A 20,452-nucleotide genomic window follows, 5' to 3' on the forward strand; every position below is an offset into this window, starting at 1 on the left:
TCATTTTTTGGCATTTGTATGTGGAAAATTACCAAGTAAAAGATTCTGTTTTTGCCTAATTGAGTTTTTAACTTGGATTGAAAACTCTGAATGCATAACTTAGTTATTAAGCTTATGTACACAGGTTAATAAAAGCTCAAGAAATTTCCTGTCTTTTCATGAAGACTAGGCAGACCTACTTTTCTCTCTTTAAGGCATGGCATTCTGTAGCATACAGTAAAGGGACTTCAAAAATATGTCACTCCTTGGTGGGATCACTTATATAAAAGATTCTCATATTTTACAATATATTCTGGGTACTGGCCTAATTTGCAGGAATGCATGTGCTTCAGGTTTTCTGGGATTTGAGCACCATGTGCTAGAATTACACTACGAGCAGCCACTACTCAGAAAATTAGGTGAGCTCCAAACTGTCCCTAGAAAGATGAGGACTGCAAAAGCCTGACAGTCTCAAACCCTGTCACTCCACAGAAGCTGCAGGAAGGTACATGACTAGCTCAGGCAGCTCCCTGGGGCCACGGCCCTGCCATAAGGTAGCGCTCCTCACCACAGGCCCGGCTGCCAGCAGCTACGGCCCTCCCGGCCACCAGGCCACAGGGGCCCCTGATGCCTGAGAAGGAAAAGGGCTTCCCATCTGCAAATCCGTGAGCCTTGGATGGCAGCAGCAGTAAGGACCAAAGCTTTAATCTCACTTCTGCCCCACTCCCCAGACTGGGGCAACATCCCGAATAAGGTTTATTGCTTCTCCCAACGTCTTGAGCGCCTCTTAATGTTGTTCTCCCAGAGTCTCTCTGGGGGTAGAAATGGAAATGCGTGCAAAGCCCCCTTCCTCCTCCTCCTGGGTTTGCTCCTCACGACAACCCTCAAGATCTGGATGCACAAGCCCTGATTTATTTGGGCCTGGACCTAAATAAATCACCCTTACAACCAGTCTGCATGTTATATAAGCTTCTCACATAACGCTTCGTAACAGGAAGCACGACAGCTTCATAATAGGATTGGAAAATAAAACCTCAAAATCCTAAGGTGTAGACAGGTAAAGAGATCCCTGGGGATTTCACTGGTTTTGTTAAGTTTCTGCAGAATGTTCTCACGTCTGAGGACACAGAAACTTTGAGGCACCTTCTCCCCTAGACCATTCAACAGCAGTCACTATTTTTATAAGGGAACTCACTTCTAAATCTATCTGACATGCCTTTCATTTGCTAAAATGAGGGGTGTCCCCTGCAGAGTGCTCTCCATCAACTGGAATGGCAGCAGGCTTTTTGTCTCTGCCTCTTTGAAAGGGGCTGCCTTCCCCACTTCCTGTTCTGACTTTGTAACACAGAGAAATGCTAACCTCAGTCAAACTTAGGAAGACATTTAAGAGCTACTCTGGAAGCCCTCAAATTTTATAAATCTGCCTTCACTACTTCTAATATGCAAACCGATATAAACAACGCTTGCATTAGAAAAATGTAACTCTGTAGTCACCTTCATATCCTGAAGATTTTCAACATATTTGACTGCGTCGGGTCTTAGTTGCGGCATGTGGGACCTAGTTCCCTGACCAGGGATCAAACCCCGGCCCCCTGCATTGGGAGTGTGGAGTCTTAGCCACTGGACCCACTAAGGACATTCCTCCTTGAAGATTTTATAAAACAACTTTCAGTAAAATTCAAGAAAAACATTTTTGATGAGGGCACATGATGAAAGGAGTTATATCACACAAGTATTATTAAGCACTTAACTGTTTTGTAAAACATCTGAAAGTGAAATGATCCCTGAATGACCAGGGCCTGCTTGTATATGTAGACATGCCTGCTTCTGGAGAGCTTTTATGTCGGTTTATACACATCTCTCCCCAACTAGCCTTCAGCGTTGCTCAAGGATCAGAGCTGTGTCTTGGATTTGTTTTTCCACCTTCCCTGTGCAAGATGCTGGACCACAAGAGACTAAATGCTTTAGTGACACAATGCACTAGAGTTCTAGAAGCAAAACCTGTCTCTCTGAGATAGGTTCCTGATGGGACTGATTTAAATGTGAATACTTTATGAGCTGCTCTAAAGCACAGCTGAATTATTTGACTCTTACCAGAACTGGACACACGCCTGATCCTCTGGGGAGACACGGCCCGATCGGAGGTGAGATTTCTGCTGTCGCTATTCCGCCTCAAGCAGGAAACAGAAGGCCCCACTCTGGCTTTCGGACCAGGTGTTTTCCTCAGAATGGAGGAGCTGGGCGTAGCTGGTTTCCCACCCGAGATGCTTGCAGGTTTTGAAGTGGAATCCTGTGGGAAAAAGAGGGAAGACGTCAGTCCAGGTCATGCCTTCCACTTCCACACCACCACTTCCTGAGAGTGGTAGGTATGGGAAAGAAACAATTTCTGTCTAAACAGATATGCCCGATGGGTATTTTTTAATTTTCACTATGAAAACATTTCAGTTCTTGATAGTAACTCTTTGATTCACCATGATCTGCCATGGGTCTCATCAGGGAAACTGTTCCCAAGGTGACTGGTGTCACAAGTTGAATTCAAGCTATAGCTTTCAGTCCTTTTCCTAGATTTCCTCTCTATGGTCTCCAACACCCATGATGCCATCTTTCATTGGCTTCTCCCACAGAGCTCTTTCCTGGTTTCCCTTCTGTCCGTCAGGTTACTCCTTCTCTGGGTTCTGTTCTTCTTTGCCTTTAAATGCTGGTCATCGCAAGTGTCCTAAACTTGGCCCTGGAAACTTTCTCACCATATACTCTCTCCAGATGACCTTGTCCACTCTTTCAGCCACCACCAAGTCCTCATGTCCGAGTCGGCACGCTCTCCCGAGTTCCCCACACATTTAATTTCTTTCTTCGTCTGCCTCACTTAGCATACTGCAGGTGCCTTGACCCAATAACGTTGACGATAATCATAGTATTGTTGTTTTTACTAATCAACATACAGCCCTTTTAAAATGAAAAGTAAGTTCAAAATGTACGTATCCATTCATGATCCTAATAACCCTTCAGGATGCTTTCACCATACTCCATTTCACAGCTGAAGGACATGAAGCAGTTTCCAAAAATCAGCTGAATTTTACCCACCCATCTCAAAACTTAGCTTTTCTCATATTCACCACCACATGCCCGGATACCCGACTTATACAGTGAAAGCTATCTCTAGAAGTCTCCTTTCTTAACTTCTGTATGTTTCTGTATCGCTATTCCAACCACACACACAGAACACAGCAGAGAGAGGCATAACCCAACCATCTTCAATTAAGTCAGACATTAAATTTACAAAAGTGTAGAACAGTGTCAGTCTCCTCATTAAGTATTTTTGCTTTGGAAAATGCGGTTAGTTTTTTAAATGTTATATTAACACGCAATGGATTTATCTTTATTTCAAATGAATATATATTCTGGAAATGTCTTAGTTTTAATGTTAAATGTCATAAATGCTGACAGATGTAGCCACTGTCGGTCTGCCTGAGCACAGGCTACCTCATTTCTGGGATGCCTGGAACCATGTTCTGGTCTCCCCCGCCTCCAAGTCATCTCCCACTCCACTGCTCAGGCCATCTCTTCTAAAGTCCAAACGGGGCCGGGAGGCTCCCCTCGGTCTCCTAAAGTCAGCTCTTCTGAAAAAGGCCTCTGGGGTGTGGTGGTCCTGCCCTCCTCTTCACTGGTGCCTTACTGCCCGTGGTTCTGCATTCCCAGCTCCAGACATCCTCAGTACCCTGCGACCCCCGCATGACAATGCACCTTCATCTTTGCACACGTTATTCCTTCCACCCAGAATACCCTTCCAACTCATCCTCGATCTTTAAGCTTCAGCTGGTGATCCATGTGCTCTCCCCACTAGAAGCCTTCCTTCCTGGATCTCTCTCCCCATCACCTCCACCAGCACAGCACTCCGTACACACCCCCAACTGAGAGCCTGACAGCCCATCTTTCTTTACGTTCTAATACCCGCTGCACTAGACTCTAGGCTTGGCCAGGGGCTGGGTCTTTCCATCTCTATATCCCAACAATCACCACTATATACAGCACACAGTGTGTGTTGGCCACTCAGCTGTATCCAACTCTTTGCGACCCCATGGACTGTAGCCCACCAAGCTCCTCTGTCCATGGGATTTTCCCAGCAGGAATACTGGAGTGGGTTGCCATGTCCTTCTCCTGGGGATCTTCCCAACCCAGTGATCAAGCCCATGTCTCCTGCACTGAAAGGTGGATTCTTTTACCACCGAGCCACTTGGGAAGCCCCCCTAAAGCACACAGTGGGCACCCAATAAATGTACACAAAGGAAGTGAGAGCCTGAGGTTTACTCCAAGAACAAATTTCAACACTGTAAGCCATGGCTTATATTCTCCCATTACATAAAGAAAAACTGAGCCTCACAGAGATCAGTAACTTGCCTAATGCCACTTTGCCAATGAATGGATGGAGCTACCATGTGAAACCATGTCGATCTCCAAAATCGGTGCTATGAACCTCTGCGCTTCCTTTTTCCCAGCAGGACCCTTGCTTAGTAAGTCAGAAGTAGATAATTTCCCACAGAACAATATAGAGCCCGTGCTGATGACATCCACTACGTGAATTAAAAACTAACTTAAATAGGTCAATACGCTAAGCGAACACTGGAAAGCAACATAAAACTGGCCAAGAAAAGCAAGCAAAGGACAAAAAATCTTCTCCCACCATTGTGAAACTGGCTAAGGTAATCCCCCCAGAGAAAAACGTTTAAAAAGTAACCCAAACTTCTAACCAATTTACAATGTAAATCTTTAACAAATCAGATTTGCTCTGCCTTTTAGAGCCAACATTCCTTGAAATTCTGAAAGCCCAGTGTGTGGAGCAGAAAGGGCCAGGATTCAGGTCAGGAGACCTGAGTCTGAATCTCAGCTTTTACAACTTACTGCTGTGTGTGTGTTTTAAGTAACCTCTATGAATCCTTAAACTGCAGCTAAGAACTTGCCTGTTGTTACTGGAAAGAGTAAATGATAATGTATAAAGCACCTGAACATTCTGGAAAATTAAATGGCATAATATACGTAAGAGCTTAGAGCAGAGGGTTTCGCCCAGAGCAGTCACTGAAGAAATATCTGTTTCCTTGCTTTTAGATAGTTCCCCATTCCTTTCATCAAACACACTATCACCAATACAAAACCTCTGTAATGCGTAGCTACACTCAAAGGCATCAAATTAAAATCAAGTTCCTTCTGACAGAACTTTTCTGAAGTTTCAGATAAGCCCTGACCAGCTTCCCTTGTGGCTGAGATAGTAAAGAATACGCCTGCGATGCAAGAGTCCAGGGTCTGATCCCTGGGTTGGGAAGATCTCCTGGAGAAAGGAATGACAACCCACTCCAGTATTCTTGCCTGGAGAATTCCATGGACAGAGGAGCCTGGTGGGCTACAGTCCTTGGGGTCACAGAGTCAGACATGACTGAGCGACTGACACTCACTCACTCAAAGAGCTGTGAAGTTGTAGGCAACCTAAGGATTCGGTAAAGTCAAGGACTAATTCTGCTCAAGACCAACAGAGCACAGAGAAAATGCATATCCCTCCAGCACTGTCTCAGCATGCACTCAGGGCAAATCCAGAATCTTTAGGTACTGCCAAAGTGACCAAGGAACACAGGGGTCTGCCTACAACATGAGGCAAAGGCCCATTCATTCAGCTCTCTGTAGTAAGTACAAAGCCTGTGGCCAGCGGCGGTGTGGCCAGCCCCTGCCCTGACACACAGAAATGTGTGAGCAGTGAATAGGGATATTGGAGAGAACTGCACATAAAACATTACCATGGGGGGAAAATGAGTTTGCAATATTTGTCAGTAAGTAAACGTGTCAGTGCTAAAAATATGGAAATCCTACTGCAAGATTTCTAAGATGAAAAGTACTTCTTCTCCAAGATACATTGGAATCCATTTGAACCGGATGATTCTATCACCTTATTTCGATAACACAACATCAGCCTGAAAAACAGGATTTCCTTCTGCACGAGGGAAATAGAATGTTGACTTACATGATGCACGGATCAGAAAGGCTGCTGCTACTGCTGCTAAGTCGCTTCAGTCGTGTCCGACTCTGTGCGACCCCACAGACGGCAGCCCACTAGGCTCCTCTGTCCCCAGGATTCTCCAGGCAAGAATACTTGAGTGGGTTGCCATTTCCTTCATGGATCAGAAAGGCTTTTCATTTCAAAATTACACAACCAATTTATAGTCAAAGCAAATGTTATTTAAAGAAACTTTATGCTAGGATTTGGGAGGCAGTTGGTGATCAATGCACAATTTAAAAGTCTCCCATAAATCAAGGAGGAATAATTCTATTGTTTTCATGTATATGTAACTAGAAATACCAAACTAAGAATGTTTCTTAGCATTACCACAGCTTATCATTTAATTTAGCAAAGTATCAAATTAAAAATTGTATACAATGAGTTTCCTAAGTTTGACTTCAAAAGAAGTTAAAAATAAACACCTGAGTTTTGAAATAATGGACAATCTCAGTAGTTCAGGCATCACTGTGGTGTGCCATTCTTCCTAAAAAGATTTATTATAAAAGTTAAAGCATCTCTAAGCTGACCGAACTCAAGACTATCTCTAACAGGACTTAAGAATTCCTGATGTACCCTGAAAAGTGAAATTGTTAGCTGCTCAGTCATGTCCGATTCTTTGTGACCCTATGAACTGCAGCATACCAGGCTCCTCTGTCCATGGGATTCTCCAGGCAAGAATGCTGGAGTGGGTTGCTATGCCCTCCTCCAGGGCATCTTCCCAACCCAGGGATCAAACCCGTGGTCTCCCATGTTGGCATGTGTATTCTTTTCCATCTAAGCCAGTAGGGAAGCCCTGAAAACACTTACAGCAGCCCTTCAACACTTCAAACCATACATGTTTCATTCCTTCAGACGGGAGTCAGATGACTCATAGCTGCCTTCTTTCCCTGGCACCTACGTCCACTCTTGACCCACAGGACAGGAGCCCAAGAAAAGCCCTCTGTTCTGTTCTGTTCAGTTGCTCAGTCGTGTCCGACTCTTTGCGACCCCGTGGACTGTAGCCTACCAGGCTTCTCCATCCATGGGATTCTCCAGGCAAGAATACTGGAGTGGGTTACCATTTCCTTCTCCAGGGGATCTTCCCGACCCAGGGATCGAACCCGGGTCTCCCGCATTGGAGGCAGACACTTTAACCTCTGAGCCACCAGGGAAGCCCCTACATGGGCTGGAAATGCATGCCAGTCCCCACTACCAAAAACAGGATTGAGGACTAAACACACAGAGCCCAAGACTAGCCTCTGAAATGTTTCTAAAACTCCGAAAGCTAGTTTCTTCACGCTCTAGGCAAAAATCACATACATGTTTAATATCTATGGCTGAGTCCCTTTGCTGTCCACCTGAAAACTACCACAACATTGTTAACCAGCTATACTCTAATATAAAATTAAAAGTTTAAAATAAATATATACACACATATATACACATGCTTAATGAAAAATAATCTTTGAACTGCATGTGAATTCCTGTTTAAATGGAACACCCAAATATCTGCCAAGTGCCGTAAAAAAATATTGCCTTTTCACCATATGAAATACAGTGGGTTTTATTTTAGTATCAGGGGCCAATATGTTAGAACAGCAAGAGACCTCAGACAGCTACTAGCCCAATCCTTTCATCTCTGTGTCTCAAAATACTACTTGGCCGAAGTCACATTAGCTGATCAGAGGCAGCATCCGGAATCCTCTTGTTCACCAGAGGGGGCTCCACTGCCCGGAGTGGCTCCCTCAGAGGAGCCCAGGAGCTATTTTCATATTAATTCTGTTTACCAGCACTGCTGAGACATTTCTCAACTGTGGTCCGATACAGTTCAAAGTTCATAAAAAATGTTTTTTTTCTTTTTATAAATATAAAATCCAATCAGATATCTAACTTCAAACAACTAATTACACGAAAACATTAAAGTAACTTGTCCTTTCACCTTACTATTAAAAGGAATACTGATGTTCAAAATAAAATACTGAAATTGAGTTTTTTTTTCCAATATGCATATAACCAATGAACACCCTAAAACGTACTAAGAATTAATGAATAATACCGCAATACCTGAAAGCTAATCTGCACACAGAGTCCAGCAATATTATCCACTATTAAAGGGAAACCAGTTGCTAATCCATCCCGCTGTCTCCACCACCATTTCCTGAAGCAGGCAGAAATTTCACTTACCAAAAACAGAGAACCAAAGTCAGAGGTCTCGTTCAGGATTTCCTTTCTGAGCTCCTGTTTTGCCACTGGTGTCCCATTTTCTTCTTCACCCTTCTTTTCAGGGCTAATCCTATCAATGTTGGAAGTATAGGGCACTTCCAAGTGTTCTGTGCTTTCCATTTTCACAGGGAGCTCATCTTTGATCTGAAAAACCGCAGCCACGGACCCAGTTTCACATGCTGGATTGGAAGAACTTGCTTTGTCAACATCTTCCTGATTTGATTTCATGGCAGATGTTGTTCTTGGAAGCTTCTTGTGTGAAGCATTTTTAGAATGAGTTGTAACATGCACAGCCTGGCTCGTAATGAGTTTATTAAATTGCTGCTTATGCGTCTTGTTAATTGGAATTTCTGCTTTGGGGTCTGCATTCAAGTCATATGTGGCTGTTTTGCTTAAACCTGTTGACTGTCTTGAGGAAGACGCTGATGAGGGAGATGAGGCGCCAGTTAACTGAGGTCTGGGTGCAGCCTTTGATAGAGCAGGGTCCTTGGGCTGCAACACGGGTCTGGATACAACTTTTGCTTTAACGTTCTTGAAGTTTGGTCTCGGGTAACTTATAATTTTGGTTTTCCTAACTTTGCTGCCTAGGGGGCTGTTCGCTTTGGTGGTTGATTTTCCTAGGTTAGGTTTTGACACAACCATTGGTGCTGCCTTCAAATTTGGTAAACATCGGAGCTCCCGATTACTTGTCTGCACATTGCTACATTTCTCCATGCCTTCAACAGGTGAGACAGAAAAGGTTGTGTTCATGGGTTCAAGGATTGGCGTGGACATGCAAATTCTGTTATTTGTACTGATGACCATATCATCTGCATTCCAAGTCAGCTCAAGTAGTGATGCTTCCTTTTGTCCTGGCGGGCTATTCGGTATCAGTTCTACGGTACGATTTTGGGTTCCCAAAGGCTTTTCACTGGAGGCAGTTGGTGTGTCTTTAGTCACAGTGACTTGGTGTTCTGGGCCCAGCACTTGGGTTTTGCTTTTATGACCAGCTGGCACCAGTAAAGGGCATTCATCATCTATAAGACAATTGGACACTGTTTCTGTTACACTTTGGCCCATTTCCTTCTGCCCATATGAGCTCTGTGAATGTGTCTCCCTATTTGGTTCATCTTTAGATGGACAAAAGAACTCTTGTAATACAGACCCACTGGGAACATCCATGCCATCAGAAACTTGTGTTAGAGTTTGTATCTCCTTTTCTCTGCCTTGTCTTTGCTGTGCTCCATCTGGGTATTCACTGGCAACCTTTCCTGAAGAACGGTGACACTGATTTTCAGTATCTGGAACAACAACATCAATTTGCATCACCATGTCAGAAAATACCGTGTAAGTTGTGTCCTGGGCCTGTGATGCTGCAGCTTGAGAATTTTCAAAGCTCTCTCGATCACAACTTGTTTCTCTCACATGTATGTTATCAGAATGGGAAGATGGAAGAATGGAGCAGGATAAAGCTGTATTTATGCTTCTCGTGTTGGTTGGCTGCAAGCTTGCACTGGTAGGCAAAGATTGACTTTTTCCAGTGGTATCATGTGTTACGAAGGTACAGTTAACATTATCCACTTTTACGTCAAAAGTCTGGTTGAGCAGCAAGGCAGTAGGATTGTCTGTACAGTTCAAATCATCATTGTTAGTTTTCCATACAAAACTTAGAGATGTCTCAACACTCTGGTTGAACGATCCTAGGGAATGACAACTGCTATGCAAATGTTTGGGTTCCACTGTATTTACAACATGCGCAAAAGATGGACACGTGGAATCCGTGTGCACCTCCAATGTCTCCTTACTGATGAAATTACTTGAAGACTTTTGGTGATCATGTACTTCAACACACTGAGGGTTTAAAGAAATATTTTCACTAATGTCCACATCAGAACCAGTTTCATAATCAACCACCATGCCATCTGGGTTGGCACAATGCCAACTCACATTATTGGCTGAAGAGTTTTGGGTAGGTGGTGATTTTTGGTTGCATGCATAGGTGTTTCCATTTTTATCACAGATAAATAAGGATTGCAGTTCATCTTCTGTCTTGCCGTCTGAATTATCATCATTCATCCTGAGTATTAACTTTAAACCTCTGCCGTTTTCTTTCTTTTTTAACTCCTTTCAAATGAGAGGGAAGGAAAATTTGTCTTCGGTTTTTCAGCACAGTTGAAAGTTTCTCAGTCTAAGATGCTCTGCAGTTGAAATGGTTTGTTGTTTCCTGGAAGAAATAAAATGTTTCACTTTCAAGTGAACACTAGAAAAATCAACAAATCGTTATTCGATTAATTTCAGTTGCCTTATTTTTACATTTAAAACCTGCAACTAAGGACATAGGTAATTAAGATATTAGCTACAGATTCAGCCTCTTTTCAAACACACTTTTTCATCTGAGGAAATGGGCAAAACGGAAGACAGAAACAAGATGCTGTTAAAATTGTGCCCTCCCTAACTCATCGCAGTAGGGAAGGATGCCAAATCTGACAGTAGGTTTTCTATCTTTTTGGTTGACAGAGTTGACCACTGGTTCTAATTTGCCTAGGATGGTCCCAATTTATGCTTATTGTCCCAACATAATTAGAAAGAATGCCCTTTTCACTTTCGGAAGTGCCCCCTACTGTCTCCTTGGAGGGTGATTAGATAGACTAGGAAGGAACAGCAAAAAAAAAAAGCTGAAGATAGATGAAGACTGAGGGCACCAGCATTTCTCTTTCCCCTGTTTTCATTGTGTATCTCAAACATACTGCAATTCAAAATTGAAAATAAAAGCCATTATTCTTCATAATTAAAGTGGTATTCTATTAGAAGTACCAAAAAATGTTAAACTGAGTTTACTGTATGTCACAGCAAATCTACTCTGACATATCCATTAAAAAGAAAAACTTATATCCAAAAATTTATACACAAAAGAACATGATTTGTAATAGAAACATTATTCACAATAGCCCAAAAGTGAAAGCAAACCACAGGTCTACTAACTGGTAAACAGATAACAAAATGTTATATATCCATGCAGAGAAATATATTTTTCAGCAAGAGAAAGGAATGGAGTATTGATTGGTACATGCTACAACATGGAATCAATGTTGAGACTTAAAATATTATAAATAAAAGAATAGTATAAGCAAAAATTACAAAGTATAAGAAGCCAGTCACAAAAGACTACATATGATGTGACACTATTTCCATGGCATGTCCAGAATAGGCAAATCTATAGACAGCAGATGGGTGGTTCTCTAGGGCTAAGAAGGGGCAGGAGGGAAGAGAATGAGGAGTGACTGCTAACTGGAGTGTGTTTCTTTTTGAAAGTAATGAAAATGCTACAAACGTTAGGACTGTGGTGATGGCTGCAAAGGGGTGTAAATACACTAAAACAATTCAATTGTACCCATAAAAAAAATCATTAAAAACAACCCACGAAAGCTTTCAAATTCAAGGATTTTGTAAATAACTGAAACCTTATTATGCTTTTGGTTAAACTGAAGTGTTTAAGAAAGGCCCAAATATTTAAGCTAAGACTGCAAATAAGCCACATAGATATACATTTGTTTGAACTGACTTGCTCATTTTGGCAGGTACTGTCAACTGGGTATCATGGTACTGTTCTGAAGAAATAAAATATCCATCAGGGGAAAACAATGACATTCTGTAACCTAGAAAATTGTAAATTAAGAGTAGATCTCATTTTTCTAACTTTCGATCTTTCCTCTGTATGCAAACATACTTCACTGACCTAAATACAACCAGGACAATAGGAACAAGGGAAGAACTGAAACGATCAGTACCTTCACTAACAGTGCTCTGTGTTTCCAGCCATGAATGCTGAAACCAGCCTTCACTGCGGGCACGAAGAAAGGCCTCAATGTTTATCACAATAGCACACATGTGTGTGCATACCAATACATGCAACCAAGAGACTCAAAATAAGTGCTGTATAATAACTCATATACTAACAGAAATAGAAATAGAACTCTATAGAAAATAGAACTTTCTATACTAATAGCAAATGTAAATGTCTTTCCCCCCTCACTGTAGTCCTTAGAAAAAAAATTACTGAAATAATAGATTTTGGGGCAACACCTTAAACAAAGATTTTATGAAACACAAGTTAACATTTTTAATCTTCAAGTATAAAACAGGTTCAAGCTAAATGAAAAGGGAAGTCCATGTATTCATATTTTAGCTTTGTAAGTGTGTGTGGGGGGAGGATTTCACAAAGCACTAAATATGCTGCACCTTTATGCTTCCATGAAGGCCAACACTCACTTAAGAAACCCTGGTGTAAGCAGATGGGAGTGCTACAAACAGAAGAATTGAACACAAATCATAGAAGCTATTTGTCTACATAAACAGATTCATTAAAGTCAACTGATGGAACTTTTACTTTCTGAGCTCCCTCTTCCAAAGTATATAAAATATGATTTCAAAATTGCAAAAGAATAAAGAAAATGGTTTGTATATCGAAACATCTCAAATTATTTCTAAAATAAATGTACAAAGGATAATTTACACCACTTTGTTGTTGTTTAGTCACTAAGTCATCTCCGACCCCATGGACTGTAGCCCGGCCAGGTTTCTCTTTCCATGGGGTTTCCTAGGTGAGAATTCTAGCTTGGGTAGCCACTTCCTTCTTCAGGGGATCTTCCAGTTTCAGGGACTGAACCTACATCTCCTGCATTGGCAGGCGGATTCTTTACCACTGAGCCACCAGGGAAGCCCTAATTTCCAACACGAGTTGCATGTCATTCTCTGTTTAGGTTGTTTCTAGTTTTATTATTAAATATTATCCACTTATAAATAGCACTGGACTAAATATGTTTGCTGTTTCCACTGTTTGTCACTGTTTCCCCACCTGTTTGCATGAATTGATGGGAAACCGTGGAAACAATGACAGGCTTTATTTTGGGGGGCTCCAAAATCACTGCAGATGGTGACTGTAGCCATGAAATTAAAAGACCCTTGCTCCTTGGAAGGAAAGCTATCAGCAACCTAGACAGCATATTAAAAAGCAGAGACATTACTTTGTCAACAAAGGTCCGTCTAGTCAAAGCTATGGTTTTTCCAGTAGTCATGTATGGATGTGAGAGTTGGACCATAAAGAAAGCTGAGCGCCAAAGAATTGATGCTTTTGAACTGTGGTGTTGGGGAAGACTCTTGAGAGTCCCTTGGACTGCAAGGAGATCCAACCAGTCAATCCTAAAGGAAATCAGTCCTGAATATTCATTGGAAGGACTGATGTTGAAGCTGAAACTCCAATACTTTGGCCACCTGATAGGAAGAACTGACTCATTAGAAAAGACCCTGATGCTGGAAAAGATTGAAGACAGGAGGAGAAGGGGATGACAGAGAATGAGATGGTTGGAAGGCTTCACCATCTCAATGGACATGAGTTTGGATGGCATAACAACTCAATGGACGTGAATCTGAGTAAACTCCGGGAGTTGGTGATGGACAGGGAGGCCGGGCGTGCTGCGATCCATGGGGTCTCAAAGAGCCAGACACAACTGAGAGACTGAACTGAACTATTTTTGCGATCTTTGACTACCTATTATTGCTTCCTTGGAAAAACTTCCTGAAAACAACAGCATCACTGAGTCAAAGGATGTGACTTTTTAAGGCTCTTGATATAGTCTGTCAAATCATTAATTAAAAAAAAAGGCAGATTATTAATAATGTACATATTAATATCCATATATAACCTGAGTTTTCTTTTTAAAGTTTGTGCGTTTTGCTCAGCATTGTCTCCCAAGAACTTTCCTGTGTTACTGTAATACAAAAATATTGCTAACAGTTGTGAAATTCCACTAAAGGTAAGATTAATTTTTTAGATTTATAAGTCAGTAGGTTACAAAGACTAATAGGAAAATAAAGAACCCATCAATTCTCACATGACTGTTCAGCACACTTGGGTTTATGATTTTTTGAATTCACAGATTACAAAAAGAAAAAAAATCTCAAACTCAGTGAACAAAGCTATCAAAAAAATAAATAAATAAATACCACAGGGAGTTCCCTGGCCGTACAGTGGTAGGACTGCTATGGCTCTAGGTTCAATTCCTGGTCGAGGAACTAAGATCCTGAAAGGCATGCAGTGAGGGAAAAAAAACCAACCCACCCCACCTCCCTAAAAAAGAAGCCACAAAGAAATGGATTCAGAAGAAATACTTTAGGAAAATTTTGGTATGAAATCAATTTACTGAAGTCTTTCCTACTCTTAGATAAGAATAGATAAGACTAGATAAGAGTCAAGAATTAGAGGTACAGAGATGTGAACACCACAATTCTGCAGTAAGCTTATCAGCTTCAGGATTAGTTAGAAGATTAACCTCAACATTCACTAAAGAAAAAAATAGCTTCAAGACATCATCACTACGGAGATAGAGCCCTGGGCAGGAGGAGCCTTCCCTCAGGAATTTTGTAAAAAAAAACAAAAAAACTTAAAAGTTCGCCTTGTTGTATTATGGCCAGTTTCATTCCCTTCCTGCCTTAAGAAGAGCAGCAATGACGTATACACACTACCTACCATGTGTGAAATGGACAGCTGGTGGCAAGTGGCTCTGGAGCACAGGGAGCCAGCTCTGTGATGAGGGGTAGGATGGGGGCGTGGGTAGGAGAGAGGCTCAAGAGGGAGGGGATATACTTACACTGTATCTGATTCACTTTGTACACCGGAGACTAACACAACATTGGAAAGCAATTTATACTCCAATTTTAAAATGAACAGGACTTCACTGGTGGTCCAGTGGTTAAAGAGTCGCCTGTCAATGCAGGGGACACAGGTTCAATCCCTGGTCCGGGAAGACTCCACATGCCTCGAGGCAGCTGAGCCCTGGCACTGCAACCCTGAAGCCCAAGCTCTGGAGGCCAGGAGCCACAGCCAAGGAAGCCTGCACACCCTAGAGCTTGTGCTCCGCAGCGAGAGAGTAGCCCCACTTGTTGCAACTGGAGAAAGCCCGTGCATAGCGATGAAGACCCAGCATAGCCAAAAATAAAATAAACAAAAATAAATCTAAAAAAAAAAAATAGTACCTAAATTTCTATCACATAGAACTCATTCTCTGACCTAATCTCATGTTCTTTGCCTTAATCTCACCTGACACATGAAGAAATGTCTTTATATTTCTATGATTACAATGTGATTTGTAAAGCCTTTAAAGGTACTACCTTGGGAACTTTTTTTTTAAACTAAAGCAAAATTAAAGACACTTAAAAAACAGAGAGAGAAAAGATTGGACTAAATCAATCTCACCCAAAGGGTTAATTTCTCAAGCTGTCTTTCAGCAGTATTATCTATCAGGACAAAGTAGAATGATTAACTTTGCTCTCCTTTCGAAGAGAGCCATCTGGGAAAATAAGGAGATCTTTTTCTGAGAACAATTTGGATGAGAGAGAACAAATTCTCTACTTATTAAGATTTGGGAATATGATAGGGGAGCTCCTCTTGAAAAAAAGATTAGCAAAATACTAATTTCTATAATTATCTGTAAGGTCAAATATTGATAGATATGTGGTAAAAGAAATGGTCAATGAAAAGCACTGCTGGTACAAGATGTGAGCTATTTCAGCATCTTTAGAAAAAAAATAAGGTTGCTCTCTAAATCTTAGCTTAAGAAGAATGGCTATTAGTTCCCCAAAGATAAAAATCCATTATCATATAGTTGAATTCATTATCATTAATACTGGAGGACATTTTAGAGATTCAATTTAAATTTCCTCATTTTACAAATGACAAAACCACTTCTAAGAAATAAACTACATGGCTAGACCAAATTAGTTACTAATGGCAGCTTACTGTTAGATTCAGTTCAGTCGCCCAGTCATGTCCAACTCTTAGCAACCCCATGAATCACAGCACGCCAGGCCTCCCTGTCCATCACCAACTCCCAGAGTTCACTCAAACTCATGTCCATCGAGTCGGTGATGCCATCCAGCCGTCTCATTCTCTGTCGTCCCCTTCTCCTCCTGCCCCCAATCCCTCCCAGCATCAGTCTTTTCCAGTGAGTCAACTTTTCGCATGAGGTGGCCAAAGTGTTGGAGTTTCACTGTTAGACTACACAACAGTTATATGTTTTATTTGTCAACTGAACTATCAACCCAGAAGAGGCTAACACATCGGTAGGTATCTTCTACATTTTCCAATACCTGCAATGTCGAACCCAATAGTTTGAACTTAATACAGCTAAACTTGAATCCCATATAATTATGAAATACTGTAGACATAAAGAACTTTAACTTTACTTCTTATTTATGTTAACAGCATACCAGTTGTTTAATACAAATACAGCTATAATTTACAGCTTTAAATCATAAAATTATGTCAGTCAACTTTTTAAGAACTCACTAAATACAACTGTAGCTCAGTTCTCTGGGCTTTAAAACCCAAAGTATTATCTAATGTTCAACTTACGGTAAAAAAAAAAAAAAAAGACACATGCACTCAAGCCGAGTTTAGTAAAGAACATCTTTGCATCTAGGAACCAAGGACCAGCATACCTACTTGCTGGTTTTGTAAGAGCATAACAGTCTTCAGTGAAGCCATTTAAAGCAATGGCTTTTCTTCCTTCTCCAGAAGGAATGTAGAGTTGGTTCAGTAAATTTAAAAATGAAAGCTATGATCAAAAATAATGAAATAATGCCATTTGCAGCAACATGGATGAACCTAGAGAGTATCATACTGAGTGAAGGCCATCAGACAGAGAAGGAGAAATATCGGATGGCATCCCTTATATGTGAAAGATACAAATGAAGTTACTTGCAAAACAGAGACTTACAGACCTAATGAACTTATGGTTGCCAGGGGGGACGCATAGGGGGAAGGATTAGTGAGTTTTGGATAGACACAGACACACTGTTATGTTTAAAATGGATAACCAACAAGGACGTATTGTATAGCACAGGGAACTCTGTTCAGTGTTATGTGGCTGCCTGGATGAGAGGGGAGTTTGTGGGGGAAAGTGTGTGCAACACGCACACTCAGTCGTGTTTGACTCTGTGACCCCATGGACTAGAGCCTGCCAGGGATTCTCCAGGCAGAATACTGGAGAGGGTTGCCATTTCCTCCTCCAGGGGGTCTTCCCCACCCAAGGATCAAATCAGCTTCTGTGGTTTCTCCTGCATGGCAGGCAAATTCTTTACCACTGCCTGGGAAGCTCTTGGGGGAGAACGGATACATGCACGTGTGTGACTTGAGTCCCTTCACAGGATTGATCACCTGCAGCTATCACAACATTCTTTGTTGATCAGCATTACTCCAGTACAAAAAGTTTTTTAAAAAATGAAAACAATAGATGCTCCACAAGAAAACTGAACTTTCAGTAATTTAGAAGAGAGATACAAATAAACTGGGCTGCTTGTGAAAAAAAGCAGACTGAGTCACTAGATTACTGGTGGGGCCTGAGAGTCTGCATTTTGTATTCATCTCCCTAGTGATGCTGAAACTTCTGGGCCACGGACCATCCTTGGAGTAGCAGGAATGTAGCAGAGCGCTCTGAGCAAAGACTGCCCACCAAGTCAATCAAATACAGGAACTCATCAGTCAGAAGCAGTTACCCTCACATCCAACTTGATAGTTTGTTCTCCAAAACAGACGTTTCCTATTTCTGAACCCTTAATTTATGCTTTTGCTCTTTCCTGTCAGCTTCCCAGATGGCACAAGTGGTAAAGGACCTTCCTGCAATGCAGGAGTCGCACGGTCAATCCCTGGGTTGGGAAGATCCCCTGGAGGAGGGCATGGCAACCCACTCCAGTATTCTTGCCTGGAGAATCCCATGGACAGAGGAGTCCATGGGGTGGCAAAGAGGCAGACACTACTGAAGTGAACTAACAGCTCAGACAGCTAATATGCCCTCTATAGAAAATAACGGGAAAAGTTTTTTATAGTCACAGTTTATGTCGCTTCTAAATCCTACTTGAGTTTATTCCTTCCACATGGAGGGCGTTCAGTTAATGCAACATTCCTGCCCCTCTTCTGTGCTTTTACTCATTCCATCCAGAAGCAGGAATGTGACTGGATTCCACAAATTCAGAAGAACCAGCTGGGTGAGGACTGGTAATGATGAGGGTGGCATTTGCCTCGGGCACTAAATTTAAGACAGACTCAGTAACAGTCCCCACTGGAGCCTGAGGCAAGGAAAAAGTCAGTAAGGCTGACCCTATCTTCATTTTAAATTTGAGATTTTGTTTATGCTTTTTTCTTAACATTCTGATTGTTTTAAATAGTGCATTAAATATTTATCTTGATCACTGAGGTTTTTCCGGCCTCACTCTCTTCACCCTAGTCTCAGCCCCGTTGCCCATAGAGAACACAAGCTCTATTCTGTTCCTCTGTCCCTACAGTGGAGGGACACCTAAAATTGTAATTCACCTGTAATCATCTAGCCACCTTACTGTTTCCTATTTCTCAGATGGTTCATAACCAGAGAGAGGAAGAAGGAGAGTATCCAAGAATCAATAGTTAACCCTGACCACGTGTTGGCCACGCTTTGAAAGCTGGCCCCTGTGAGCCCTCAGTTGCTGGATGGGGTGGTAGGAGGTCGGGGTGCGGGGGCAACGACAGAATCCCCCAGGAAGGGCTGCAGTGGCTATGGCAACCCAAGGAAGCTCATGGGGCTTTGGCCTGTGCTTTTTCACAAAGCATGGCAGGAGAGCTTCTATACTGTAACCATCAGCTCAGCCAGTCTGAATAGCCGTCTCAAAAACAAGGTATTATTTATTGAGCCCTTTCAAAACTGTAAATATGTCACACTAGGCAACAAACCATCAGAAATTAAGAAGGGGTAAAGTGTGCGGGTGTGAGTGAACTCCAGGAGTTGGTGATGGACAGGGAGGCCTGGCGTGCTGTGATTCATGGGGTCGCGGAGAGTCGGACACGACTGAGCGACTGAACTGAACTGAACTGAACGTGTGCGGGAGCAAAACCCATGTGGGGTAACTGGGACTCCTGCCCTGGTCAAAGTGGAAGGTGCTTAGGCTCAAGGCACTGCCAGAGGTTTCATCACACTGGCAGTTGCAGCCTCTATCCTGTAATCCAATGGCAACCCACTCCAGTATTATCATCTGGAAAATTCCATGAACAAAGGAGCCTGATGGGCTACAGTTCATGAGCTGGACAAGACTGATCGATTAGCACAACGATCTTGTAATCCAGCTCGTTTTTCAGCTGGAAGGTTGGTTTTAAATAACACAGACTGGGCGAGAGGCTTTAAGCCTAAAACTGTACAATCTTCTGACCTGAGTGAGCAGCTCCAGCTCACGGGAGCTGGGTCCGTGGAGAGTGGCTGTCTCCAGGGAAGGAGGCTGCACAAGTCTGCATCTTGAAGAGAACAGGGCCAGGGACCCCTGTCTGAAACAAAGCCACTTGGGTGGAGGCATGAGGGCAGGCTGTTCACAGGCCGCTTCTCCATGCGGGGCACCCAGCTGGACCTTGAACCGGGCCTGGCAGACGTGGGCGAAAGCAGAGGCTCCAGCAGACCCAGTAGAGAGCTGGCGGGAAGCTCGGGTGAGGCTCAGCTACAATGGTAGGGAAGAGTCGTGACGGGCCTCAGACATTGGTGGTCTATAGAACACATGCCTCTCTCGTGACAGCACAGCAGAAGATTCCTGTGTGCCCCATGGAGAACGAGAATGTTTCCAGCTTTCAACTGTTAGCAACAGATCTGGCAGGTGGCGCTAGACAAGTCACCCCCAGTTCCACTCTAACCAGTGCATCCTAAAGGAAATCAACCCTGAATATTCACTGAAAAGACTGATGCTGAAGCTCTGATACTTTGGCCACCTGATGCAAATAGCAGGCTCACTGGGAAAGACCCTGATGCCGGGAAACATGGAGGGCAGGAGGAGTAGGGAACAACAGAGGACAAGATGGCTGGATGGCATCACCGACTAGACGGACATGAGTTTGAACAATCGCAAGGATGAAGAACAGGGGAGCCTGGAGAGCTGCAGTCCTTGGGGTCACATAGAGTTGGGCATGACTTAGCCATTGAACAACAAACAAACACATTCAGAGACAATGTGGGAATGTGGATGTGCTTTGGTGAAGAGGAATCCATGTGGGTTTTCAGAAGTTTCGAGAATCACAATACCAGCCCCCCAACATACATACACACCCCAAAGTGTTGATTGGATAATTAAATACTAGGAGTAAATCCTCCATAAGACTCAGGTTTCTTATATTTAAGTAAATCCAGGAAAGAGACATAAGCAACAAGCTGTTAGCAGCACAAGCATGAAAATGTCTGCTTAAAAGAG

The 20,452-nt window shown here is 42.5% G+C and overlaps 1 protein-coding gene across 4 annotated transcripts in view; it reads right to left on the minus strand.

Moving 5' to 3' along the window:
• The window catches only part of MTUS1 (microtubule associated scaffold protein 1), a 183,972-nt gene that overhangs the window by 111,184 nt on the left and 52,336 nt on the right, over positions 1 to 20,452 (minus strand). For all 4 annotated transcript variants that reach the window (XM_055416490.2, XM_055416492.2, XM_055416491.2 and 1 more), the window contains exons 2-3: positions 8,183 to 10,424; positions 2,074 to 2,269 (exon numbers count right to left, since the gene is read on the minus strand). In XM_055416490.2, the coding sequence (XP_055272465.2) occupies positions 2,074 to 2,269; positions 8,183 to 10,276 (2,290 nt within the window). In that variant the 5' untranslated portion in view covers positions 10,277 to 10,424. The remainder of the gene's footprint in view (positions 1 to 2,073; positions 2,270 to 8,182; positions 10,425 to 20,452) is intronic.

This window comes from Moschus berezovskii, chromosome 26 (assembly GCF_049115385.1).
Source record: "Moschus berezovskii isolate FMDL1 chromosome 26, NW_MosBer_1.0, whole genome shotgun sequence".
NCBI lineage: Eukaryota > Metazoa > Chordata > Mammalia > Artiodactyla > Moschidae > Moschus > Moschus berezovskii.